At 40.6% G+C, this 26,928-nt stretch overlaps 5 protein-coding genes across 8 annotated transcripts; 2 read left to right on the top strand and 3 right to left on the bottom strand.

Annotated features, from left to right (window-relative positions):
• Positions 1-92: 92 nt before the first annotated feature.
• Positions 93-7,829, top strand: LOC124408630 (E3 ubiquitin-protein ligase listerin). Of its 2 annotated transcripts, XM_046885713.1 has the most exons (23): positions 93-261; positions 625-834; positions 891-1,157; positions 1,226-1,341; positions 1,427-1,781; positions 1,862-2,049; positions 2,137-2,272; positions 2,398-3,096; positions 3,204-3,423; positions 3,508-3,856; positions 3,951-4,446; positions 4,524-4,642; positions 4,729-4,891; positions 4,977-5,161; positions 5,230-5,413; positions 5,512-5,686; positions 5,765-6,122; positions 6,206-6,352; positions 6,423-6,553; positions 6,628-6,839; positions 6,925-7,116; positions 7,243-7,410; positions 7,508-7,829. In XM_046885713.1, exons 1-23 carry the CDS (start codon positions 217-219, stop codon positions 7,565-7,567), a joined length of 5,175 nt encoding a protein of 1,724 aa, XP_046741669.1. In that variant the 5' UTR covers positions 93-216; the 3' UTR covers positions 7,568-7,829. The 2 variants fall into 2 exon arrangements, with proteins under 2 accessions (XP_046741669.1, XP_046741676.1); XM_046885720.1 differs by lacking the exons at positions 93-261; positions 625-834; positions 891-1,157 and having other exon boundaries at positions 1,224-1,341; positions 1,432-1,781.
• Positions 7,830-8,301: 472 nt separating this feature from the next.
• LOC124408666 (zinc finger protein Xfin-like) lies at positions 8,302-22,905 on the top strand. 3 transcript variants are annotated; one of them, XM_046885803.1, is made up of 11 exons: positions 8,302-9,136; positions 9,250-9,746; positions 9,860-10,141; positions 10,237-10,387; positions 10,500-10,754; positions 10,859-11,092; positions 11,547-11,903; positions 12,054-12,244; positions 12,354-12,536; positions 15,339-15,343; positions 22,890-22,905. In XM_046885803.1, the coding sequence occupies exons 1-9, from the start codon at positions 8,804-8,806 to the stop codon at positions 12,529-12,531; spliced, it is 2,478 nt and encodes an 825-aa protein (XP_046741759.1). In that variant the 5' UTR covers positions 8,302-8,803; the 3' UTR covers positions 12,532-12,536; positions 15,339-15,343; positions 22,890-22,905. The 3 variants fall into 3 exon arrangements, with proteins under 3 accessions (XP_046741759.1, XP_046741751.1, XP_046741742.1); XM_046885795.1 differs by lacking the exons at positions 15,339-15,343; positions 22,890-22,905 and adding an exon at positions 12,802-12,840; XM_046885786.1 differs by lacking the exons at positions 15,339-15,343; positions 22,890-22,905 and having other exon boundaries at positions 12,354-12,777.
• LOC124408685 lies at positions 12,974-15,886 on the bottom strand. The gene is made up of 9 exons (XM_046885815.1): positions 15,665-15,886; positions 15,312-15,448; positions 15,026-15,229; positions 14,701-14,902; positions 14,465-14,595; positions 14,176-14,371; positions 13,816-14,106; positions 13,401-13,627; positions 12,974-13,302 (listed from the first exon to the last, which is right to left on the bottom strand). The coding sequence occupies exons 1-9, from the start codon at positions 15,735-15,737 to the stop codon at positions 13,066-13,068; spliced, it is 1,698 nt and encodes a 565-aa protein (XP_046741771.1). The 5' UTR covers positions 15,738-15,886; the 3' UTR covers positions 12,974-13,065.
• Positions 16,622-23,804, bottom strand: LOC124408645 (restin homolog). The gene is made up of 14 exons (XM_046885746.1): positions 23,596-23,804; positions 22,773-22,913; positions 21,666-22,403; positions 21,193-21,589; positions 20,685-21,118; positions 20,130-20,561; positions 19,871-20,044; positions 19,583-19,774; positions 19,269-19,520; positions 18,875-19,161; positions 18,682-18,784; positions 18,335-18,532; positions 16,894-18,111; positions 16,622-16,771 (listed from the first exon to the last, which is right to left on the bottom strand). The coding sequence occupies exons 1-14, from the start codon at positions 23,734-23,736 to the stop codon at positions 16,667-16,669; spliced, it is 4,812 nt and encodes a 1,603-aa protein (XP_046741702.1). The 5' UTR covers positions 23,737-23,804; the 3' UTR covers positions 16,622-16,666.
• LOC124409161 lies at positions 23,740-26,068 on the bottom strand. Its single transcript, XM_046886581.1, has 3 exons — positions 25,799-26,068; positions 23,829-23,930; positions 23,740-23,784 (listed from the first exon to the last, which is right to left on the bottom strand). The coding sequence occupies exons 1-3, from the start codon at positions 25,994-25,996 to the stop codon at positions 23,740-23,742; spliced, it is 345 nt and encodes a 114-aa protein (XP_046742537.1). The 5' UTR covers positions 25,997-26,068.
• Between the last annotated feature and the right edge of the window lie 860 nt (positions 26,069-26,928).

Genomic DNA, 26,928 nt, shown 5'->3' with positions numbered 1-26,928 from the left:
CATATTCCACTGTAGCAGATCGGCTGGTTTGTAGGGTTGTGAAATGTAAGCTGTTGTGTACCTCTATGTTTTTTATATTCCATGGTGCAATACGTGGGTCACGGGCTGAAATGTGGTTAGAAATTCTTCTCACGGGTTGAACTTGTCAAAAAATTATTAATACGTAAACAGTTTCGATAATACAGTTTTGAAGTTTTATTTTAGAGACTCGTTAAAATGGGAAAAAATAAACAGGCACAACGTACTAAAAATAATGCAAGGGTAAGTGCGTCACGACATATTTTATTACAAGAAATTCTACTGTCACAAAAATATGCTCAATTTTTTTTACCGAATAATTCACTTTGACACCCTCCTATTTTTTATTCAACTAATACCCGCCCAATGTGATATTCATGGGATTTCACAGACTAGCTGTTTCCTCATATTAATTTTTCAATTGTAAAGATTACAGCTGGCTTTTTAACTAAGAGAAAACAATCTTTATTTCTCCGTCAGAGTCTTTGACTGACACTTAATAGATTAATAAACCTAATATTTTCATGCGCAATTTTTTGTTCTATCATTTTCTGTACATGTTGTTATAAATGGTATAAATTTGAGGAATTTAACTATTTATTGTAGCCATCGAGTAGCGGTCGCAGTGCAGAGCTGCTCGAAGCCTCAATGCCCAACTTCGTTGGGTTTTCAGCTGCAAAGGATGGAGGATATATTCCCCTCTTACCAAGACTAACGATCAGTACCTTGGATGAAATTGACATGAGTAAACTAGACTCTAACTTTCAACTGCTGTTGAAGAAAATGAGTAAAAAAGATGGAACGACAAAATTGAAGGTGAATCCTCGTTGAATTCGTTGGTTTGTTTTTTTCATACTCTGAAAATTTTACAGGCATTGCAGGAATTTACTGAGCTATGTCACAACTCGACGGCAAAAACTATTCAAGCAGTCCTACCTTTTTGGCCCCGCATATATTGTCTTCTTGCTATTGACGTGGAACACAGAGTCAGAGAAGCTGCTCATGTGGCACATTTGGCTATTGTTAAACCTGCTGGAAGGAATATTGCTCCGTATCTGAAACAGTTAGCTGGACCATGGTTTACCTCACAGTACGATACATACGCGCCTGCAGCGTCAGCTGCTACTAATGCTTTCCAGGTATATTAATAAATAACATTGGTAAACAATCTTCCAGACTGCAAATAATTCGAATTCACTTTTTACAGCAAACATTCCCACCAAATAAATTAGCAGACGCGATTGCACACTGTCAAGAAGAAATTTTGACTTACATCTGTGACAATATAACAAACCAAACCCCGCAAACGCTTGGAAATAATAAGTATGCAAAAATTCTATACATATTTGAGAAGATGGTAATCTGTCGATAACATATGAAACTGTTAATTAATTTATTTGATTTTAAGGACAGTTACACCTGAAGAAATGGACATGAGATACCAGAGATTATTGATATCAAGTTTACAAGGGTACTCTTTATATTTGAAAACAATTCCTCCTCAGCAAATAGAAAAGGTGGCTAAGATTCACGAGAAAATTTTATCACACAATAAGTTCTGGAAATTGGCTAAACATGAAATACCTCTAGTCAGAGCTGGATTCTTCAATGTCCTTGCCTCAATGATTCAACACGCCGAAGAATTGTACAAAAACGAGAAGAAGAAATTGTTAACCACCATCATGAACAATCTTGATGAAACAGACCCTGGTGTCTTGCCAGTTGTGTGGGAGGCCGTGCTTCTTGCAATTTGTAAAATAGAGGTAATAGTAAAGACATCTATGTACATATTCAGCTGCAGAATTAGCAAATTGACAATTAGAGCTTACTTCATGGTCTCTAGGATTGGCATACAGTAGTGAGCATAGAAAAGCTCATACTACCTAAGTTGTGGCATGTTTTAAGAGAAGGAGGGAATGGCAGTGCCAATGCAATTTATCCCAATTTATTGCCCTTCATCAGCCACTTTCCAATACAAGGCGAAAACAAGATGAACTTTTATGAAATTTTTTTTGATAATTTACGGAAGGGGTAAGTGTCCACTTAAGTAAACCTAATTGGCAGTAAATCGAAAGTGAAACAAACAAATGATCATAAATACTTCGTTTTATTCTACAGTTTTAAAGTAAAGAGTGTTCAACTTAGCTACTCAGAGATGCTGGCAGTGGTCACTGCATTTGTTGAGTGTTTGCGTTATGTAATACTCTTGAATAATGAGAATGAAATGTTGTGCGAAACTTTACTGAAACAACAGGTAAAATTATTTTCAATACTAAGTATTAATGACTCGAGTGATGATCGCTCGGAACAATGAAAATATGTAACTGTTAAACTTGGAATTTCAAAAAATGAAAATTATATTTTTTTTCCACCTTTTAGTTGATGCCAACTTTGGAATGGTGTTTGGTAGAGATTTCACCAGTCAAACCATTGATTTTCAATCAAATAAGCCAGCTTATTCGTTATTGGAGTAAAAATCGAAGCAGTGCTGATTACAAGTCGTATGGTCATTTAGTTCGTCAATTCTGGTCTACTCTTGAGAACACACTTTTGAATCTAATTGATACTACTGAAGCGAATTTTGACTCAGTTTACATTTCAAATTTATATGACTCAGTTCTGGAGTTGTTGCTCAGTTTAAAAAATACCGCAGTAGTGACACGGAAAAATTTGAGAGTCAAGTTTTCTGATTCAAACGAACGAGCAGAAAGAAGCGACGAAGTTTTGCCTAAAGTAAAGTGTCCAGACGAGGACACAAAGTATTGTACAGAATTAGCTCAACTAATCAACAAAATAACTTCCGTATATTTTGATAACATCAGTAAAAATTCTTCTGAATCAGCTATAATGTTAACCTTTTATAAATTAATCACAAACTTTGAAAGCAAAGACCTTTTCGTTACATTGACAAAATCGTGTGGAAAAGATGCTAGTTTTCTCGATTTTTACAATGAAACTTTGAAGAAATGGGTGATTGAAAAGCCAGAACAAACGGAGCTATTGATAATGCTATTGTTCAGCCTAATCAAATATTTGGACAAATCGGAAAAGAAAACAATTCTTGCTTCACTGTCAGAGGTAGATATTCCTTTCAATGAGTAATTGATTTGAAAACGATTGAGTCTTCAAACTAAATTTTATGATAAATTATCTAAACAAATATACAAGGTGCAAACTTATAACAGTTGCAGAATGAAAATAAAATGGTCCTTAGGCATGCGGTCAAGTGTGCTTTGTTAAAACATAATAGGAAGGATCCTGCAGTAAAAGAGTGGTTCTCACAAGCTGAAGTGTCTTCCGTATTACTCGATGTAACTAAACAGATAGCCTTTAATGACACTGCCATTGATTTGGATGTGAACAAAAAAATTCTCATGCAATGTTTCGAGTGTTCTGATAATTCCGGTTAGTTACTGTATCATTTATTTTTGTTTTTCAACCTTCTCTGTAACAGTGCATTTAAAATTAATCTCGCGTTTACATTTTCAGATTTAATTATCAGTGATTCTACATTTGATGAGATTGTATCAATCCTCTGTAAAGGTTTGAATGAACAAAATCAACATAATCTCAAATCCCTTGTCGAGTTGATTTCTGAGATATCCTCTGCAACTTGGACTCAAAAAAGACTGGGGCTTGGAGTTGTTCAAATTATCGAAACTTTGTTTGGATTAAGTTGTACAGAAGACCTAGATAACAGTGCTTTCCCGATAGGAAAAACTGTTCAGAATACATGGGTAAATGGAGTTGTCCAGTTAAAAAAGATATTGTCTCCTGCAAGACTTGTTGACCTTACTAAAAAATGCGCAGACATCCTATGGGAAAATATCTTTGTGTCGTAAGTTACTTGTTTTTGAAATATGGTTGGGAGAAAGCAATATAAACTATTGAATACTTTTATTCATGAATTCATTTTCATACTATTTCTGTAGAAAACACCTACCTTCTTCAGAAAGATTAGTGGAAATCGCAGTCAGCTTTATAAAAGCATTGGTCGAAGATGACGATGAGAATGAGTATACAAAAAATGTCGTTGCCATTTTTACTGCTGAGTCAAAGATTGCTGATTGGTTGGCTACTGTGACAACAATAGTTCTTTATGCAGAAGTAGTCTCGGGAAATTTAGCAACCATGGAAACGTGTTTTCAGACAAGAATCGGTCAAGATATTATTAAAATCGACTTGGAACAAAAGTATCCTATGGACAATATAGAAAACTGTGTTAGATGGGCTTTATTGAACATTAAATTACTGAAAAAACTCTTCATGAGTAAATGTAAGGGCCAAGATGATGGTAACGACGATTCCACTGAAGATGAAGATATGGACATTGTTAAAATCAATGCATTACCTGTTATTGAAGAAACTATGTTGAATATCCTACATGTTGTTGCTACAGGATACTTATATGGTTTACACTATACTTCAGTAAGTGAATTTCCGTTTAGTGTACGCTGAACGATTAGAGTAATTAAAAGTATTTTACATGAATTTCCATTTTGCAGACAAAACACTTTAGTGGGATTAAAACACTGTTTACTGATCTAAAAGAGGAAGTTAAAGTTACGTATACATTGCTTGGAACAGACATACGTGAAAGTAATCTCAAGCTCATCCTTGAAAAGTAAGGCAGTATACAAACATAAGATATATTATTATTATATACAAGTAGGTAACAAATTATCTTCTCACACTTATTTGATTTCTTAGCTCTGGAGTTTGCGTTGGAATATGGCCTCATGTACTACGTCTTTTTTGCACGGAACTGGCACCGTGTGATAGTCTGACTACTAAATTCAGAAACGATTTCAGCACTACAAATATTGCCTCAAATAATGTAAACGAAATTGGCGCTCAACTTCAAGCTGTTCAGGTACATTTTTATTAGATTTTATATGAAATGCTTGTTATTTCATCAATTCTTGACGCATTGTTATACATTTTAACAATGATCCTAGGTTCTGTCTGATTACCTAAACATGGAAGATATTCCATTACAACTAGACAATTATATAAACGCACTCATAGTAGGACGGAGCTTGCTTGGCAATGGTTCAGAAGAAAACTTGTCATATTTTATTGCAACGTTAGATAAAGTAATAAAGCTGTACCAAGAGGATAACGGCCTCTTACTTTTTGATTGGTACGTGAAAAAAATAATGTTTGACAAAGTTACGCCATTTTTTACACAATTTCATTGTCTGTTCACAGTGATGTATCAGAAGTATCGTGGCAACAGTTCACAGTACCTTTGGAAGTCATTAGATTTCTATCAAAGGCCGTCTTGACAATACCAACAAAATTAACTCATGCTCACTGGGATTTCATATTGATATCTTTAGCCTCCTGGCAGCTTTCAGTAAACAAATCTAAAAAGAATTGTGCTAGTTTAAAGGTACGAATTTGATTTCAAGTATTCAGTATCGTATTCCATCATTAGGAATATATGCATTGTGTACTTGATGACCAATCATTCAATTTTGTACACCTTAGGTAACTGCTTTTATTGTTGCTGTGAATAAACTATTTTGTGCATTACAAGAACTCTTATACAAACATGAAAAAGAATCTGTTGAAGGATTGCCTGGCACAATATTAGATGAGTGGAAAAACATTTTTGCTGACGATGTGTATATTGTTCTTGTTGAAACTTGGATGTATTGTTCCGGTAGGCGAAATTTATAATCCAAATCATTTGTTATACTCTTTAGTTGTCGACAATTTCTGATATTCTTACTCTTCACAGATTTGTACAATCAACACGACATATCATCTATGCAAGTTATTCTGCTGAATAGCTTGGGTGAGGCTCTAAAGTTGGTGGATGAAAAAATCTTCTTTGGACAGCATACCAGTGCTGCACTTGAATCGATCAATTCTGATAAAGTGATTAGGCTCTCTTTCAAATTGCTACAATCGCCTGTTCCCAGCCTCCAGCTGTCCGCTTATCAAGTTTTCAAAAAAATCATTCCAGAGTTGGTGATGCGAGATAAAAGTCTCATAGAATCAGAAAACTTTGATCCAAATTCACTGAATTTCAAAAAGTTCGAGAACATTCTCACATCCACCCAGTACATCGTAAACACTATGTTGTTGGAGTTCAAGTAAGAAACTACTTATTAAATCAATTGTTTCAACCACTGCTACTTCAATAGGTAACAATAACGATAGCAACCACATTTTGTAGATTATGTGAAACCGTGAGCTGCACGATTCAGCCCTACACAGATTCGTACACTTATACTCTTGGATATTTATTTGAGTGGGCCATTTTGTTGGATATGTGTTCCTATGCCCATTCCGAACTGCGTTACCAATATTCGGAACTGCTCAAGTAAGTTTCGCAGGTGCCTAATTATCAATTTTGTATGATTTTTTAATCTAATGGTCAAAAATTATTTCAGGGATGATTTCTTTCCTTGTTTAATGAACAATCTCTTCCGGCTAATGCCAGTAGAAATTTTCCAAGACAATAAGAATAAGGCAGTGAGACTTACGGAAATATTTTCTACTGCCCCTTCATTTAGTTTTGCAAGTAAGATTGACATTTTCAAATATTTCTTTTTTGTTTTGTATTGCACTTAATATTCTGAAATAAAATTTCTTCAGAGACTTGGACTGAGTGGAGACTGGATCATTTAGTTTGCTGGTTGTACGCTAATAGTTTGAGACAACTCCCAGTTCTGGTGAGACAATGGTGGGGTGCAGCAGACAGTAGAGTTAGCGCTGCTGTAGAAAAAATCACAATTCTTTATGTTAGCCCTATGCTGTGTCAAGAAGAGCTCAGTTGCAACAAGCTTACAGGCATCGAAAATATGCAGGTGAGTAAAATAAGCGGTACATTGCAAACTGTGAATGATGAAAAGTTATTGATATTACTATATATAATATGATATATGTACACAGGTCAAAGTACATCCAACAGCGAGGGAAGTTATAGCATTGTATCAAGTGGAAGATGCGAAATTGGAACTCAGCATAATTTTACCAATTAACCATCCCCTAGGACCGGTAACTGTCGAACTCGGACAGCATGCGGGTGGTGCAGCAAATTGGAGAAACTGTCATATGCAGCTTTCCATATTCCTGACGCATCAAGTTTGTACATTTTGATATTAATTTGGTATAGTTTTTAGTACATCCAATCGTGAAATGTGTGACTGGATTCAGAAGGAACCAAAACCGGATGTATGTGTTAATTTGACTAAGATTATTCATTTACAGAACGGATCGATTTGGGATGGATTGACTCTTTGGAAGAATAATCTGGATAAAAGGTTTTCTGGTGTTGAAGAGTGTTACATTTGTTTCAGTATTGTTCACGCCACTACAAATCAAATACCAAAACTTTCATGTCACACATGCCGAAAGAAATTTCACACGCCATGTCTGGTGAGATACATGATCTTAATCTCACTAAATTACGACAAATATGATTAAATATGGATAATCACCAGTGAAACCTTTAACGTTAAATTTTCTGTTGCAGTACAAATGGTTCAGTACAAGCCAGAAATCTACGTGCCCGATTTGCAGAAACATATTCTGAGCTAGAACTGATATGTGTAAAATTGAAACTGCGCTTGTTTACACAAACATTGTATGTAATATATTATGTATTCTCATTAAATAAATGGTTGTTTATTTTTAGGATATTAGATCTACGATGAATATTATTTAATACTAAACGTTACGATTTAAATACTATTAAAGTGAAATAGACAAGATGTGTAAATATATAAGTACACGTAGTTATACTATTCGACGTAAAGGTAAATGCTAAAATATATACATATGTATTTTTCAACTAATTTTATCTTCTGTTCATTTTGTGCCCCATTAAAAAGAAGCTGAACGCTGGGCAAAATCATGCTAATCCTGTTATTGCCAATTGATTGCCAAATATTCTTATTTGAAAGAACTCACCAATACAAGCTCAGTTCACGTTCGGAAAAGCGACCTCTACCATCGCGATTCACGTGCAAAGAAGGATGAATGTTTCTGGCCATTTGTGTCATACAGACCCAGTCTGAGATCGCCGAATGAGACGTTGACTCGTTAGAGCGGCGTGGCGTGGATTTTCGGAGATGCTGGAAACCTGGTGAATGCGGACTTGACGTATAAAGCATAAAGATAACGCGTCGCTGCGTATGCAAGCTCTCTTACGAGCTTTGTGTCGTCATTGGTGTATCGTATTTTTTTTTTTTTTTTTCAATTTCTTTTAGTGAAAGTAAACCGGTTTTATCGCGAGTAAACTTTGGGCAAGTTTGGATTTAGGGGACGGGCGCTCCTTCCGATGCTCTCGCAATATTCTTGCTTATTGTTGGTGAAAGTAAATAAAAGAACAATAATATATACTAATCAAAATGTCAGGTCGTTTAAAATACAAGGAAGATTCGACTCTTCCACGGCTCGTTGATTATCTTGTGGTCGTGAAAACATGACGAGAATTCTTATGGTGTCGGAAATAATCAAGAACAAGATATACGGAGAATCGTTACAAAATATGCTAGACGATCGTCCCGTCTCCCGTAGATTAACCTCAATTCACCTTGGCGAATTTCTAAAATCACGAGAACCCAAAGAGCAATCGCTACGAGACTCTAGGGACAATGGGACTCGGCTTATTCGTTTTAACCGAGCTTATTCCGTAGATTTATTAAATATTATCCTGTAACTTACCTATATACGTATAAAAACGCGCAATACATAAAACCTGTAAACAAGTGTTTGAGAGACTATTTAATCATTGTTCATATTGTATATTTAAATTCGAACATTAAACATGATGACTACTGCGGTACAAGACTGGAATAATGCCTGTAGACTTTGTTCGGAGGAGAAGGCGGAGATGTTGTCGATATTTGGCGACGAAGGTGTGCAAAGAAAAGTCACCCAAAAGATGAGAGCCTGCTTTCCCATAATGGTATACAAAAGCGATCCGTTGCCAAAACAGATATGTCAATTCTGCGCAGCCAGATTAGACGACGCTTACGAATTCAGAGAACGTTGTCTCGGCGTCTACAAATCTATGCATATACAACTTCTAGCCTTAAAGGATTCCGAAACTGTAAAAATATTTCTCGATGCCATGAAGAATTCTCCTGATCCTTGCCAGGTATATACCACAAGCTGTTGTAATAACCATAAATCACAATCGTCAATCAACTTATCATACCTTTCTATCTAGTTTCATTCTGTAGAGTTCATCTGCTTCTTCTTTCTCTTCAGGCCCAGCTTTGCAAAGAAAAAGCACGTGCTCCGCCACCGTTGGTTCCTTTATCTGCTTCGCTACCAGCTGAGAAGTCGTCTGTTTTCATCGGCATGCAAAAGACAGATCAGTCTAATGCGGCCAATGAAACTTTGGTGGAACTTCCTTGTGAAGTGCAGATCAAAGAGGAGCCCTTAGATACGGCTGATGGGAACGGACCGATCTTGGGTACTGCGATTATGACAGCGGAAGAATTGTTGGATTCAGTTCGCAATGATCGAATGGAAATTTCTCACCAAGAGGATTACGCCTCGAGGGGTACAAACGGAACGGAAAACAGAAATCCATTCAGTAATGAATCGAACATTGGAATTACTGGTAGACCAGGGAATGGAAGCACTAGCATTTTAGAACAAGTATTAACTGGAAGCTTGACGATAAACGATCGAATAGAGACAAAACCAAAATTTAAACCAAGTTCCAAATGGTGGTGTGCGCCGTGCAATAGATACTATAGGTAAATAGAGTAATTATAAGGTTGCATAGTGTGGAACTTTGGTATTTTTTAATTCACATTGCTAATCAAATTGATATTTTCAAATTTTTATTGGTATTTCTTCTCATTCTCAGAACAAAAGAGAGTTTACGCAAACACATGCGGCTCTTCTGTCCGCGTAGATACAGATGCAAAAAATGCTCGAGCGTGTTTCAATCCGTGGAAGATCTTGCAAAACATGAAGGATCGCATCATCTCAAAGTTACTCTGAACTTTGACGAATGTGTCAACGAGTGCGATCAGTGCGATCGCGAATTTGTTAGCTGGGAAATACTGAGGCATCACAGACAACGGGATCATCAATCAGTTCCTGAATTGGCGACTGTATCAAACACTTGGTGTTCTCCTTGTAATCGGTAACATTAATCACATCCTTGATAGACAGCCAGTTTTCTCTGATACCGTTAGATATTACTCCTGTACTAACAGCTTTTGTTTACCATTACTTCAGTTTTTTTCCAACAATGAATTCATACCAAAATCACAAACAACTGCATCAGCCAGAGACGGCATCTGCGACGCCTGCACGTGGCGAAACATTATTCAATAAGAATCCTTTTGCAGAAAATATCAAGTCACTCATGTGTCCCACCTGTGGAAAGGTACCTGTGAAATATTTCAATCTCGTTTTCTAATTTTTAAGAGCACGCTATCATTTAATCCGAGTTATTCGCACACAATGGTTCTTTCATTCCAGTCTCTCAAATGTTACAGGTGTGTACGCAGCAGAGTGCATTATCAAATCACATGCGAACTCATGAACCAAAAAAACACAAATGTGAAATTTGTGGCCGCTCATTTGGGCTGTTTATTCGATTAGCGGCACACAGGCTGAGCGAGCATAATCAACAGCCTGTCATGTCTCCTGTTAACGCCAGCGTCGAACAAGAGGAAGCATTAAATGCGGAGAGAGAAGCCCGGGAAGCCAATGAAGCGATAACTGGTATAAGCAATAGAAGCTTCATTAAGGTACCTTGCGATCACGTACTTACATTCCGTTATAACACATGATGTTATGCAGTACTTGATAGAATCATCTGGTTTGTAGTTTAAAGCTTGCATCTTCGTTGTAGGAGTCCGATGAAGAAGATGTTTCTATGGATGGTTCGGCTCATGCAAGTAAAGACATCAACATGGGCACATCGAAGAATGTGGCCCGTTGCGGTATTTGTTTGCAGTGGTTCAACGATCACACGACGATGCTGACTCATTTGCAAACACATTCCGAGAGCTACGTGTATAAGAGCTTCAGCTGTAGAGTTTGTAAAAAAACGTTCAAAGAAAAATGGCAGCTTCTTCGTCATGAGGTAAGTTACATAGGACTTAATAATGACTTCACAATTAAGAGCACGCAGCAGGGTACCTAACGCTGAGGGAGAATCTGGAAACAAAGAAATTACTAGGAATTTCGTGTGATTTCTGAAATTTCTGGACTTTTCCTCTATTTCATGTAATGAATTACTCTCATTTCGACGATACGGTATAATAAAAATGTTACGTTCGGCGTGTGTTGTTTTATTCAGCGGCTGCCGCAGATCTACTCTTCTAAACCGATCGTGTTATAGAATACACCCGCCTGCCCATGCGCCGAGCAAGTTCAGCCTACTCATCTAAGTTATACAATCAACTCATTCAAGCAGTAGAAGAGATATTTTTACTCGGGGAAAAATTGTAATTGGGATCTCGCAAACCTGAAATTCTCAAGAAATTAACATAGACCAAATATTTCACACCTTGGTGAAAATAATTTTTTCTCTGCAGATTTCTCACAAACGTGCAAGCAACGCAAGTAAATACACGTGTTCCACGTGTAAAAAATCATTCAAAGACAAGGCGCAACAAAAGGCACACGAAGCAACACATATTGTGGATAAAACTTACCATTGTCCACGGTGTAACAAGATATTCTTCAAGGAGATTTCCCTGCTTGCACATCAGTGTAATGGAGGGAAACCTGTATTTGGAAAGCGTGGTGGTGCGACAAAGGCTTCATCCAAGTCATCACAGCAATCCTTCAACACACACAAGAAGTATAACTGTTCAAAATGCAATGCAACTTTCAACAATTCTCAGTCGAGAAATTCTCACATGAGAGTACACACCCAGGCACATGCAATGGTGGGTACTTTTTGTCTTACCGGAATGAATTGCATATCGTCACTGTTTGATAATTTTGGAAATAACAACGTGTAATACAATACCATATGGTACCTACTCGACCTTTTCATTCTACTAATAATTCGTGAAATCATTTCTTCTTTACTATAGCTCCAGGTACGAAAAAAAGAATTGAAAAAGGAATTGGAAATGACGAAAGCAATGCCAAACCTTACGCCGGAACATATGTCACCAGGTACGTCGGTTCCAACGCAGATTGAGCCTACAGTTGAATTGAAAATTGAGGATTCACCGAGTGCTCCTCCTGCTCTCAAACGTACACTAATAAGGACAGGTGGCGGGTGAGCTCTAATGATTTCTCGTGCTATATAAATGACAACAGAGAAATTATACCTACGTCAGATTTTTGGCCAGGAAATTTTAAGTGTGAATTGATTTTGCTGTCAATAGATATCGTTGCGGTGTATGCCAGTCACCATTTGTCCTGCGAGAACTTGCAGTGGCGCATTTGAGATCAGCCCATCCTGCTGCAACGTTTCACTGTCCTCATTGCAAGAAGCAGTTTTCTACGCGATATACTTTGTCTCGTCATATTGAGACGGTACATCCTGATGAATCAGAAAAATAATTAGTGTAGGTTATTTGTATTATATGAAGATTTACATATTTGACGAATTATTGCTACACTAGTAGGTACGTATTTATTAAAGTGAGAAAGTATGAATTATACAATTTACAATAACGTAAATATAATTTTCTATTGCCTTAAAATGACCTAGAAATTTTCTTGTTAAATGTTAAAAAAACAATTTATTGTCGACAAAGTATAATGAACTATACTATATATATATATATATATAGCATTCGAACCTATCTAATTTTTTATTCCCTCTGTCAGGCTGCATTATTAAGGACATCATATAATAGTGCAGTAATACCGTGTTGACCCGAATATAAGTAACATTATTTTATTCTAAATAGTCCTCGATTGCTGTACATGTTTTATCAATTTTTTGATGTTAAAACTTTCGAATCTAGGATAACACTCGGAATGTTGTATGTACATCTTTCCTTTAAAGCTGGATGTCAGCACAATGTCATGAATTTCTTTTTATTGCTTATGGAATAATTATTCAATATTTGTAGACCACCGGTACAGTAATCAGGTACTGAATTCGACCATCATGGCTCGTTCGGATTGTTGGGACCGCTTACGTCTATACCGTACAAGTAAAGCTCCGGTTATAACAAATACCAGTAAAACTGCGCCAATGGTCAATCCAATTACAGACGCAACCGACATTTCGGGAGTTTGCAAAACACAAGTGTCCGAATTTTCCGCTTCCCAGGTGCGGAAACGTGACCTGGATACGCATTTCCACTCCCCGATGTCCACTGCCTGTGGGATTAGATGGGGATTTGTTAATTGATAATTATCAGATTATTCATTCTTCGAATATATTCCGTTAGGTTTAAATATTTGCTACAAAAATGAACCTGGACTGAACTGATGGCTAATCCACAATAGCCATGGTCCAATCCGTCGCCCTCGTAAGAGTATCTTTCGGATGGTTCCATGCCAGGCGTTACTCCTAGTCCTACACCATCTGGCCTAACGAATCGACAGTACTGGAGCGGATAATCGAGTACTGATTTACAGGCAATTATCGTTTTGTCTCCGTGACGTGCTGTTATCTCGCGATTGATAGCCTGATACAATTTGTCTGCAGAACATCGATCCAAGTAGTAAAAAAATCAAAGAAATGTCAAGAAACACTTTATACAAAATCTTCTTACTTCATAATGTCTTGGATTGTTATACTATCTAAGAAGTGTCCTTGAAAAAGGAGCACATTAGAACTAGGTAACTTGATCACTCGTATTCTAGGAGGTTTGAAATTATATCGATTACCTATGACGTTCACTTTGGTAACCAAATGCTCTTCGTGCCCTCCATTAACATGTGCCATGTTGCAGGTCCAGTTCCCGCTGTGTTCCGTAGATATCGCGTTATCGATGGCATGAGAACACCTTCCCACAGTCAGTTCGTCCGTTGATGTTATGTCTTGTCCCTGGGGTCCTTTTATCCAGCAGTAACCGGCCGGGTATTGAGTTTGACAAGTGATTGTGAAAGATTTTCCAGCTTCAACATTCACCTCCACCGCTTTCGATGGGTCCGACGAATTCCTTGCGGTATTTGGATCTGTTAATCATACATGATCAGAACAAACGATCGACCATGACCTCATTTCGTATTTCTTTCTTCACCGACCATTCAGCCCTGGTATCTGCCCTTCGGGCATTTTAATGAATCCTCCGATTATATTTCCAGAAGTGAGTCCCATTTCTAGTCTCCATATCCCATGATACTCTTCCTGGAACTCCCCGGTTATCAGAAGGCCACATTTGTTTTCGGCAAGATTTGTCTCAACGGATACGTACTTCTCGAGTTCTAGTCCCGGCGCTACCTAGTTTACAGTAAAAAGTCCTTGAGGCCCAGCAAGCTATTTTTGGTCAGTTTTCAGTAATTCGATGATTCAGTCTGAGCAAAAGATTGTCACCATGATTGATTTTCCCTTAGGGGGAAAGGCTCTGCACCAAGACGCTGCTGGTATAATTCTCTCTACTTGCCAGGATATCATTTTACCAGATACAGTGTCGTTTGCGAATATCACCACTTCTTCGGCACGGTCTAAAATCAATCGAACCAATTAGTTTCAGCTCAACACGTCACTACAGTTCGTCGTTTCCCTGGAATTAATGCTCCATATTCAAATTTTGTCACACCATAAGTTACCTCCAATGTTCAAAGTGTGAGTTGCGTAAATCTCTTCTATGCTACCAGATATGCCTACAGTACAGGTCCAGACCCCGAAGTCCGTAGCCTTCAAAACATCGATTATTGTTTCACATCGTGTTCTGCTAGTCAGGGTAGCCGGGTTTCCTAAAGGATCTCGCAGTTCGCAGTACAGCATGCTGGATGGTCCGCAAAGTATGGTCTTAAATTAAATTATCAGGTGCTTTACTCAGCTTTGTCGTACGTTTGTATTCATTCTACAGCTAAAAATTTGCGAAGTGCTGGACTTGCACTCTATACGCGTTAAAACACGTAACATTTGTACCGTTGTCAAGTCTCCGATTACTGCGGTGGATGTTCGGTTGACAGGTTCTTCTAAAGTAACGGTAACAATTCTGAAACTTTCGTTGATGGATTCTGTTTCATTCGAAAGAACAAGGGACCATCTTCCAACGTCTGTCCGTGACGCGTCGTAAATTCTTGCGCCACATTGATTGTCGCCCAATGGTACAATCTTCTGATCATCTTCCTAAGGATATGGCAAGGGGTAAAAGTTTCAGGACAATGCGGTTCATATATTACTTGATCGTATGCATTATGCAATTAGTTACCTGAGAATTGTCAGCTTGATAATCGAGCGGAATATCTGTTACTTCATTCTGGGGATTGGTCAAGGTACAGTGGCTTGGATTATCCAAAGTTTGAGGGTATATGTGAAGACGAAACGAAGCTTCAATGGCCACTCTCACTAAGTCATACCAAAATAATGATTATGTAACGAGACACCTTTTTTTCTGTGAAACTTTATCGTTATAGATTTGATCGATTATTTTTGAAGATTTAATAAATGTACTATAAGCTTATATATAGGAACGGGGTTCGTCAAGGTTAATCATTTTGCCTTTTTTTTTAAATGATACAGTATTATACGGGAATGACGGTTTGTACTCTAGTATATAAGCACCTATGACTTCGGCATTGCCCAGGAAGAGAATTGCTATGAAAAAGCAGCTGAGTATCCAAGGATATTTGAACATTCTTGATGCGGACAGGGCAAAAATTATTTACACTACACTTAAGTTTTCACCAAATTTAGTCAGGTCAACAATCCATTCAAACGGTTGGTCAACGGTGGACTGCAGATACGACAGAATGAAATATTGCTTTTTGCTCATCATTAGATACATATCAATCATTATTACTATCACTCATTATCGCTCTTCCGACTGTTACGAAACAACCTCTCAATGTGCATTACCAATCCCAGTCTAACACACGATTTGGTTTTATTGAGTTCTTGTCTGCTCACGTTTTTTCTCGTTTCGTCGTCCATTTTTCATTGAATTCAGAGATGTAAGAAAAATTATTCATGAAAAATGAATGCAAAATTAATTAGTGACTGAGTTAAAAATCGACTCGTTTGGTTTCGTTTTTTAATTAGTACAATTTAAAATAATCACGAATCAAACATATCGGATATTTCAACATTCATACATACATCGAATTTTTCTTACTCTTATTTAACTTCATTTCATATAAATTATACATATAGGTTCATAATTGAACCGTTTTGGTATAAAATAAGTCTTTTTAGCTTCGTGGGAAGCATATGTATCCGATTTACCTTAAATCCACGATAACATTATTATCACGAGACGTTTTCCGTGTTCGTAAGCATCACGATTTTAGCGTGCGTGATGAATATGTACAGCGCAACATATCAGGTATAAAACCACAATTTTATTTTAACATAGGTTTAATGTGTAACACCGGTGAATAATTTTCCCGATATGTTACCGCGGTAATAAATCATTCTCTCATTACTTTCCACTCTATGTATTAGCAGACGAGGAAAGGTATACCCAAGAATCAGGGAATCGTCGAAGTCCGGGAAAGGAACGTCATTCCGTCGCGTTTTTTACTTCCTCATAGATATCGTTCAGAATTTGAATATTTTCATTCTGTATCAGGGCGCGTTGTTCGGTGGAGATTCATTCGCGGCCGTGTCGTCAGCTTCAGTTTGATGTAACGGCAGGGCTTCTTCCGGTCGAAAAGTAACTGACTCTTGTAGCTAAAATCAACAATTATCGAATTACTAACCAGCATACTACGTTTTGTGAAGCAAAACATCCCCACGAAGCATCCCCCCTTTCCCAAGACAAAAAAGTTCAACGTTTCAGCGGAAGATCTCACCTGGTTCGCCCTTCGTTCATGCCGTTCGTTGGAATTCGTCTCTAATCTGACGCTGGGCAAAACATCTGGCAAAGGCGGAGGAGCCGGTGGTTCCCCATAGGCTTCGTGAAGTTCTTCTAGTCTGGTACTCAAAGCAGACCCCCTCTGGCTGGTAGCGTTCATTTTCTTCATCAGCCAGTCCGCCTGCTCCTCCAACCGTTTCAACCTCGCAGCTCTAGCAGCTAAGACTTCCTCTGGAGTGCGGGAAGCCTTCGGCGTTGCGGAACCGGCCGAGGATTGCGACGCAGCAAAAGTTTCCGAACTTGGTGCCTCGAGAGTGCTAGTCTCTTTTGGCTGTTCCTCCGACTTGTCTTCAGCCTCGGCCGTCTCTGTGGACACAGAGGCGTTCGCGGGTTCATCAAGTGTCTTTTCTTCGAAGTCAGTCAAGTCCGGTTTCGCCTTGATCTCATCAGAGGAGTTCGCTGAGAGATCGACAGACTCTGTTTCTTCTTTTTCCTTAGTCTGCGAATCTGTGCCAGAACTTGTTACAGCTGCAGGGGTTTCTCCCGATGTCGAAGCTTCGCCGGAGTCCAGGGCGCAGGGTGTGCTGGACCTTGGTCCCAGTATCAGTGGCTCTCGAAATTGAACAGTTTTTACTGGCGAGGGTGACTTGGAGGAGAGATAAGGTCCGATGGAAAATACCGAGACCGTTGGATGCGGGGCGGATTCTGTTTCCGTCGAATTTAGGAACTTTTCGCTGTCAAAAATCGACTCCTCATCGCTGTTCTCCACTCTCTTTTCACCGCAACCTTCGATCGGGTTTCCGGACGTCGAGGCACAAGCTCCCAGGGCGGAATCAGGACAGTTATCTGGCTCGTCGAGTCGTGTAGTCGTAATGGACGAATCCAAGGATGACGACCTTTCGTTTATCGATGGTTTCAACGGTCTCTTCAAATTCAGTTTCATGTCCGTTATACTCGAACTCCATGGTTCACTGTGTGGGCTCCATTCTCTTGTCTCTCTTTTCGGAGTTTTAACCCTCCTCGAAGGTTCATTGCTGACCACGATGTCGAATACGGATGAATCCTGCGACATCGCTGACGTAGACGCCATGGGTATACTTTCTCTGGACGTCGAAGCGGAACTCTGATTAGATACTGTGTCGATTTTTATCAGACTCTGAATCACGTTTGTCAACGCTCTGTCCAACGGGTCCAAAATCTCTGTCTCCGGAGTGCACTGGAAAATCAATAAGGACTTACATATAGTACAAAAGATGATGTTCCAAATATACCATTTTCATGTGTTTCCTCTCCTGGTAAAAATTTATCCTCTTGGTAAACTTCTCACGCAATACTTTGATTGATGCATCAGAAATTCACTGACAACATGAGGTAATCAATTTTTACTAGGCTGTGGAACAACTGGAGTATGTCTAATTTCATTGTACTGAGCAACTCACGTCAGGCTCTGGTGTGGCGGGTCGCACCTCGTTTGACACCGATTCAACTTCGATCGTCTCCCCGTCTACCTCTGTCTCGGTTTCCGGAGTTGGTGTCCGCTGTTCGAGGGTTTCCGATGAACAAGTCTTCGACTCTGACATTTCCGTATCCGTTGGCTGCTCAGACTCTGTGTCTGGGGAGGGTACCCTTGGGCTTTCCTGAAATAGTAAAATCCGGAATGAGCTGCGTCCATAAAAATGAGAAATTATTCCCTACTAGTTTTTCTTTATGTCTGGCATCGATTTGCGTTAGAGAAAAATTGAGACACAAAAAATTTCATCAGGGAAATTGATTTTATATTATATACCTTTCGGGTTCGCCTGCGCGGGCTTATCCTGATCCTTTCGGTTCTTTCTTCGTCTTCTTCGTCAGACTCGTCGCCACGTTCATCGCTGAACCCACTTTCGCCGCTGCGGAAAAGAAAGGGGATCATTGAATGAGTTATCAGTTTAATTCGGACTTCGAAAAAATGTCCTTTTCGCTTTAGGCGTTTAGCATACCTGTTGTTCAGGGAGTCTCGAACCGCGAGCGCCTTTCTTGCAGCGAACTCTCGACGAAGATTTTTCCACTCCATTTCTGTGTTCGTATTCTTTTGCCTCGCCGATTCCCATTTCTCGCGGCAATATTCAAGCTCCTGTTTCAGCTCTTGAAGCATTTTCCTCTTCTGCTGTAGCTCGTATCGCAAGATCTTTTCGTGCGTGTGAAGCTGCTGATGTTGGGCCTGCATCCTACCCACTATGTTCCAGGTTTTGCTCAGCTCCGAGGAAACCGTCGACAATCTTTTCTCCTGAAGAAACGATTACCAAAAACGAAGGAGAAGAGTTAAAATGAACAATCTTCACTCCTTAAGAGTCTATTCAGCCTGCAAAGGAATTATCCTTCAGTATGTAATACCTGTTCGCCCAGCTTGCTCTCAAGATGTGTATTGAGTTGTTTCATTCGCGTCATCTCTTTCTCAAGATGCTTCTTCTCAAGGATCAATTCCTTCAGTCTGATGTATGTTTTGCTAACCGAAATTACCAACTGCGGTCCAGTCGGCGTGTCGACGGATTTATAACAGCTATCTGGCGCCGATAACGCTGACGCTGAAGCCGCGGGGGCATCGACAGCATGGCAGCTCAACAGTTCGAGTAAAACGCGCCACACCTGCGATTCACATGTGTTACATTAACATTTCGTCCTTATTATTGGATCATATAATATTCTACCTTTGGCAAATTGTGCGCGATATTTCCTTCCTGAATATCCTCCTCGTTCTTTTCGCCATCGCTTCCTGATGCTCGGGGCTTCGTTGGACTTCGTCCCTCGACTTGCTCTACCAAATCCAAAAGTAGTTTCGGTAGTGCAGCAGCCTCCGTGCCTTCCTCCCGCGCCATGTCACTTATCAAATCGTGATTCTCCTGAAACAATTTTGGGTCGTTTGTACAAATAATGCCATGTCATGCTTGGCGCCTGGAGGTCAGGTTCTGTCGCTGATTGATCGCACTTTCAAATACCTGTAATAATCGAGTCAACCTGTCGAGATCCATGTCGGCCGAGGAAGCGCTCAGCAACATTTGCGTGAATAAACTGTTTATAACGGACATCTGATTTTCGAGATCCCTGCAGTCCGCTTTCGTCAAACCAAGCTGAGACTCCAAATTCGATATTTCAGTATCCTGACTGTCAACCTGTCGATGAACGTGAAAAACTTAGTGATAACAAACGTTTTGCGTTCAGCAGCGGAGTAAACTTTAAGAAAAAAATCAGCATCACCTTCTCTTCCGATTTCTCCAAGTCCTCTTCTAGCGTTTTTAGTTTCTTTTGAGAAACTTCTAGTTTCTCCTTCGTCTCTACGAGTTCTTTTCCCGCCTGTTCCTTCATCTCGATCAAAACCTTGAGTCGTACCTCGTAGAGAGTTTTCAAATTTCTAAGATTTTCAAGCTGGTGATCAAACTCGGCTCTTGCGTCGTCGAATATTTCACTGTAATTCATGCCTTCCAGTCTGGCCAAAATGTGCGCCAATTGATCCTTCAATTTGTTCACCTGTTTCTCGCGTGCTGCCAGGACCAGACGAGCCATGCCCACCGCTTCCTTGACGTGTAGAATTTGGCTCATGTTTTTCTCTGCGTCGTGCTCGAGATGGTAACGAAGGTCTTCCAGTTTTTCAGCTTCGGAACGTACAAAGTTCTTTATCTCATCCGAAACCTACAAATAAAAATTATCCTTATATCGTTGCAGAAGTTTGCACGTGAGTCCAAACTGTACCGAAAAAGAGTAAGAGATATTCACAAGAAAAAATGACGTAGGAAAGAGTCACTCTCTACTCACCTTTAAGGTATCGGCTATCTGCTGGGCAGTAATTCTTCTCAAAGCATCCTGGTGAGCCTCTTTGTCACCTTGGAGTTGAGTCCTCAGTCTCTTTACTTCATCTTGGGTGGAGCTGTCTGAGCTTTTGTTTCCAGCTTGTTCCTCGCCAGTCGTCAATTCTCTGACATCTCTCGTAGGTTCTCCGGACTTGAGTAAATCCAGCATCCGTGATGTTTCGGAATGCGCCTCCTTTTCGGCTCCCAATTCTCGTCTGAGTCGGTCCATTTCCGAAGACACGGCGGCTATGGCACGCTGTCTGGCCTCGCGTTTAAGGGTCAATTCCTTTTTGAATTCCTCCATGTTCGTCGCACGGCTACAGGCAATTTCCTCCGCAACATCCTCGCTCGACTCGTAAGGATTTTCTTCCAAAGCTACGGTTTGCTCCACGCCTAGCTCTGCAAAAAGATGTTATTATATTAAGTTTCGTCCTGAATTTCTTCACCGCCAATTACAAAAGTGTTTCTTTTACCTGTTTGATCAGCGTCGTTCTCGATGCTCGCGTTTTCTCTCTTGTCGGTTTTCACCGCATGCTTCAGCCGTTGGATCTCCTCAAGAGCGTCTTCGAGGGCTTTGATTTGTTTCTTTTTGTCCGCGATTTCCTCGGCGAGCTGAGCTCGAAGTTTTGCCGATTTCTGACTCTCCGTATTCTTCGCGTGCTCTTTATCGAGGACGGACTTCTGCAGCTCCTGTTCCAAAATGGATATTCTGACAAGGGCCGAATCTCTCTCCGTTTTGTACAAATCCACCTCCTTCAGCAGTCCCATGTTCTTTGTCTTCGAGCAATCAAGCTCCTTCACCGTTCTCTCGAGCTCTTCAGTCCGTTCCTGCAGTTCACATTCCGCTTTCTCGAGCTGCGCAGTTGATATCTGCAGCAATTGTTGACAATTCATAGACTGGAAAAAAAAAATTTAGAGTTTGAAGAAAACGAGAAAACAAAAGTACCTTGCACTCATCCTCGAGTCTTTCGATCGTCCGTCTTTGTGTCTCTAGTTCCTTTTGCATCTCCTCATTGAGCCTCTGAGCCTGAAGTGCTTGCTCTGTCTTGGCTCGTTCAACATCCTCGGCTTCGTCGTCACTGCACTGAACTTCCTTTTCGCAGGTGACCAAGTTGTCGACGGCCGATCTCCGGTGGCGATTTGAATCGACAGGTTTCAGTCTTTCACTCCTCAGGGTATCCTCGAGCTCCTCTATCCTGGCTAGGGCTTTCCTCAGCGTTTTTTCACCCTCATTCTCGTCCCCCCGGGCGACCTGCTCGTCCTCCTGGTTTCCCGGGTTCGGTATTCTCCCCTGAGTTTCGAGCCGGCTTCGCGTGGGATATTCCTTGCTAAACTCTGTCTCCAACTGGTGTGTCGTCGCGGCTTGTTCCGCGTGCCGCGAACCCTGGTGGAACCATCTCGACGTCCGTTGACGGAATCCCCGACACCGTCGCTCCTCGTCGGCCTCGTCACCCTCCTTGTAAACTTCTCTCTCGCAATCTCGTACCGCTCTCGCAGATCTCACGTCCCGGTAGAGAGCCTCCAGGTGCGCTAGGGCCGCACTGTGTGCGGCTGCAAGCTGTTGGTTCGCCGCTGCGAGGCAGGACACCGTCCTCGAAAGCTCGGTCACCTCGCTCCTCGCCGAGGCGAGGTTTGACCCTGCACCACCGGATTGCCACCCGGTCATCTGGGAGGCGTAGGCGAGCTGGGAAAAACGCGGTAAAGTATCGGTCACTCCTTGGCAAGTCTGGCTTGGCTACTTGACTAGTACGTGTTACGAAAGCTTTCGACTATCAATGACGTAGTTTGTGTGTGGGATGGTAAGCGGACGTCGAAGCACTGGCGTCGACCGCTGAATGCTAACTGATCAACCACGGTCCCAGTCTCCGGAGTTAGATCAACGACGAAAAGCGCGGTTGGCAGCCAACGGAGAGACGCGTGATCGTGACTCAGCGTCTTCTCCGTAGCCGGGATCGACGCGAAACGCGAAATGCGAAATGCGAAACACCTACAGCTGGAGCGGTGCCAGGGGGCCGCAACGCGTCGGCGCTTCTTCGATCGTTAAGACACTTACCAGAGTCTCTTCTTGGGGGGCGTTCGCCTCGTATCCCCCGGCGTAGGATCCTCGGACGCTGGAACCAACCGGCAAACTCGGAGCGGATGGCCCTTGGAATCTGAAACCATCCCTTCGGAGCGTCGTGTATGGACTGGGACCCTGGAGAAGACGAAGAGAAGGTATACTCACTTGGGAAGACGTTTGATATATCGTTTTTCTGATACGCAAAATGGAACAAAGCCTAAGGCAATACGGGGAACGATTTTTTATCGAGGTTTTAGATTCTGTGAAAAAAGTATTTCTACATCGCATTTCTGAACGCGTTTATTTAGGAAATGAAAAACTTTTCGTGTGTGTGATAAACAATATACAGGTATTATGTATGAAGTGAGAACGTTGGTAATGATTTTCTCTGTTAAATAAAGGTTTTGTTTAAAATTCAGCGAGGTTCTTAAGAAATATGATTAAACCTCAAGATTTTGGTAATTAATCGCTGCAATGGATATCAAGATCAATTTGCTAAGGAATGACAGAAAATTACAGTATCAAACCAAGTCCATAGCGAAGTAAAAATATTCATATTATTTGACAGCGAACTACACCGAAAATTGTTGAATAACTGGAAATGAGGACCAGCAGAAAATTCGGAAAAATTCTTCGTCTCGAGTTTTGCAAAAGAGCACAAAGAAATCAGCAGAAACCCCGATTACCCAGATATCAAACAAGAAATAGTCCCAGTTTGAGAATTCAATCGGTATGTTTCCAAGTATCCTGACCACCCTGGAGTCTAGAACACGCTGAAAACGACGCGGATATATCCTGGTGAAAATGGATTACCGACCTGCGAGTCGGTTGGACCTTCCGCAGTGTGCAGGCCCTGCAGAACGATTGGAGCCTGGGATTCCCGTCGCTCGCAGACGACGTCTAAATCTCTGGATGTGTTCTGTCTGCCGGTGGCTGGGACGCTGCCTCCGGAACCCATATTTTATTCCTGATTTGGGTATCCGATTGCGGTTCGATATGCGGTGTCCTATTCGTTGTCGATTTCGTTGATTTATTAATCGTTTTTATTGCGTTGTGTTTCGTCATGTAGTTCATCGGTCGGTTTGAGCCCCGTTGAATCGTTCCAGCTTTGAAAGGGTTGCAGGTGAAATACGCATCCGGATTCCACGGCGCCTGTTACCTCGGGTTAAATAGAGACATGATGAATAAAAAGATCGATGGCGATATGAATTTGAAAATGATTCGATCGTTTACTCGGAAAAACACGTGGCCAAGTTTGATTGCTGGTAAATATTGAAACTTGATTTTGTTCGCTGAGAAGGAATTCTGAAAATTTTATGATGCCTTCGGACCGAAGAGAAGGAATCCGATTGTGAGTAGCGAGAGATGATTATAGGGAGAGAGAGGGAGAGAAAGAGATAGCGGCGAGAGAAAACACTAGAAAATCTATAAATACATGTCTACATTTGATTCAAAACAACCGGTTAAAATTAGCCGTATACGAATAAAAACAAACGTCTTATGCCTACGGAGCAGAAGCAGGGATGCTGCATGGGGATCAGCTTGACGAAACCGACTTGATACGCTGTTTAATATCGCGCGTTATCTTCGTCCCCGTTTTATACCGAAAGCCACGTGTCGCATATTTTCCGTGATTTTATTGGAACGGCGTGTTACACTTTGTATACATATAATGTTTACTTCTGTATTGCACGTATATTTTCTTCGGCGTCTAGAAGTTGAAAAAATATCTTGTGCCCTCGACCCGTGCTCAGCTGGTTTTAAGCATAGCATTTGAACAAAGAGTTGGCTCGGAGATTGATTTTACAACGCTTTAAATAACCGGTTAAACCAAAACGGCAAGAACTTCGCAACAATAACAATGTGGACGAAGGCTAATTTCAAAACGATTCCTTAGTATGCAATAATTCGATAATTGTGTAGTTAAGTGTACATATGAACATCGGTTTAAAGGAACAATCTTACTGAAACGACGAAAATTAATTATCTCAGTAAACAGAATGTTAGCCGATTGCGAGGATAAAAATGTCACAAATATATGGAATGTCTGTAGATACTTGGGTAATTTTACAGTTTGGACATATGTAGTCAAGCATTTGTGGTCATTTTTAACGAATTTAATGTTTACTCAAAAGTAAAGAAGTCCGATTATTTATTTTTCATGCGATATTGCAAAACATGAAACAAATAGATATTTGAGCATGTTAATTTTCCGATAAGTTTCATAATTATTTTATTATTGACGAAATATTCCAGAAACAATAAACTGAAACATATAAAGTTCAGAAAAACTTGATTCTCGTAGGGCTGAAATCGCAGAAAACTGAGAAAAGATATTGTTAGGAATATTTTACCACCTTTGAAATCCGCGGAAGTTATCATCCGTATTTATAAAATGCGATTCTTCTTTCATTCTCAGCTCAGAGAACACGTTGCGTTTATTTACCAATTTAAATTCCCTGAAAATGTATGCGGTATCGGCTATTCCAGTCGTCGCGTGAAATTTCATTCTCACAGCGCACGTTGACATTTAGGAAAAAGATTCTTTTGAACAAAAGTAAAACAATCTGTCAAGTTAAAATTACTTCAGCATACTCATACCAGCACGGCGAAATATGTAACAACATCTATGTTTCAAAACTCGAAGATCGCTAATTCCGCAGAAAAGCCATATCACACGCACTTGGTATTGACCCTGTAGTAGATACTTTGGTACACAGTGTATACCAAGGGTTAGTTAAATTTTAGGTACAGCTCCCCGTATTATATGGGTGAAATCGTTCTCGCAGGATGAAAATTATAATTTTCAGTGCGTGCTTATGTTGTCAATATTTTTCAATTGATTATCCGTTTATTCCGATTTACATTAACTGCTTTAGCGTACGAAATGCCTGCATTGTGGGATCCCTCTGCGAAGCGCAACGGGTACGGAAGTGGCGAAAATTTTTTGAGTAGGTGTTAGGGCTCCGATAGACGAAAGACAATTAATGTATATGTGTGTAAATGCAGGGCTTACTTACGTAGTTGTCGAAGTGACGGGATCCGTTCGAGTTCTGCGGCACTGCGTGGCCCACGGGGACACTTGCTGGCTTCTGGCCAAACCTCGGTTTATAAGCCACCGCTAAAAATATCGCTTTTGGGCCAGCGAGGGGCAGGAGCTTCGCGCGAACCCGAACAGCCAGCCATTTTCTGATTCCAAGTAGCTGCAGCGGAGCCATTTACACCGAACGAAAAGGAGCTTTTCAAGCCTGTTCGTCGCTTCATCCCCTGCTAAATGTTTCATTAAATCATCGTTCATCATTGAGTCATTATCCAATCTCTGCACCTCTCGTTTTAGGTTTGAGGATTTTTCGGAACGACAGCGTCCTGTGAATCCACGTCCACGGGGTATAACACGAGCCTCTACAAGCCGAAAGCTTATTGCTGGCGCAACAGCTTGCGAGTTATTTTTACCCGCTTGATCAGAGCAGCCCCCCGCGGCCGTTCCGCAGTTCGGCTATATTTCCGGCTCTTCTGTCTTTTCTTTTATGCTCCACCTGTAGCTTAAAGGTCGACCAGAGGCGCACCGAAGTACGCCGTGTTTCCAAAATACGCGAGGCGCCGTATCACCGATTTGGTGCAAAATAGTCTTAACAAATCGTGACGGACTCTCAAAAGCTCTGCGTCGCTCTAGAAATAGAACTTTAAGCACGCGTGTGAATGGGGAAGAAACATATTTCGAGGTCGCGGTGCTTACTCGTGCTGCTGATGGTTCCGTCGGGGTCATTATGCCGGCCAACGACCGCCTTTTTATGCTTTTCCAACACTAACGCAAGTCCGGCTGCACCGGTTTATAACTGAAAAAAATTACCAACAAATTTTCAAACTTCGAATGTACGAGAACTGACGAAAGCTCATGCTCGACTCGTTGGAAGACAAACTGATTATAAGGCAATTAGTTCGCATCGACTTTGGACTTCCAATGTTTCACGGGACAGTTGGAGTTCCCTGTTATCCTGAACCGCGCTCTGTGTCTGGATCGCATGGATGTGGTATTTGGTATTTTGGCCAACGCGAAAATTTCCACGTTTAGAATAGTTGGCAACGAATTCGCAAACGGGATGCCGAGACGTCGTCGGTTTGAGGTCCTCGATCTGTACATTCTGCGCGT

This window comes from Diprion similis, chromosome 1 (genome assembly GCF_021155765.1).
Source record: "Diprion similis isolate iyDipSimi1 chromosome 1, iyDipSimi1.1, whole genome shotgun sequence".
Taxonomy (NCBI): domain Eukaryota; kingdom Metazoa; phylum Arthropoda; class Insecta; order Hymenoptera; family Diprionidae; genus Diprion; species Diprion similis.
The sequence above is the reverse complement of the archived record's forward strand: the minus strand, read 5'-3'. Positions and strand labels throughout refer to the sequence as shown.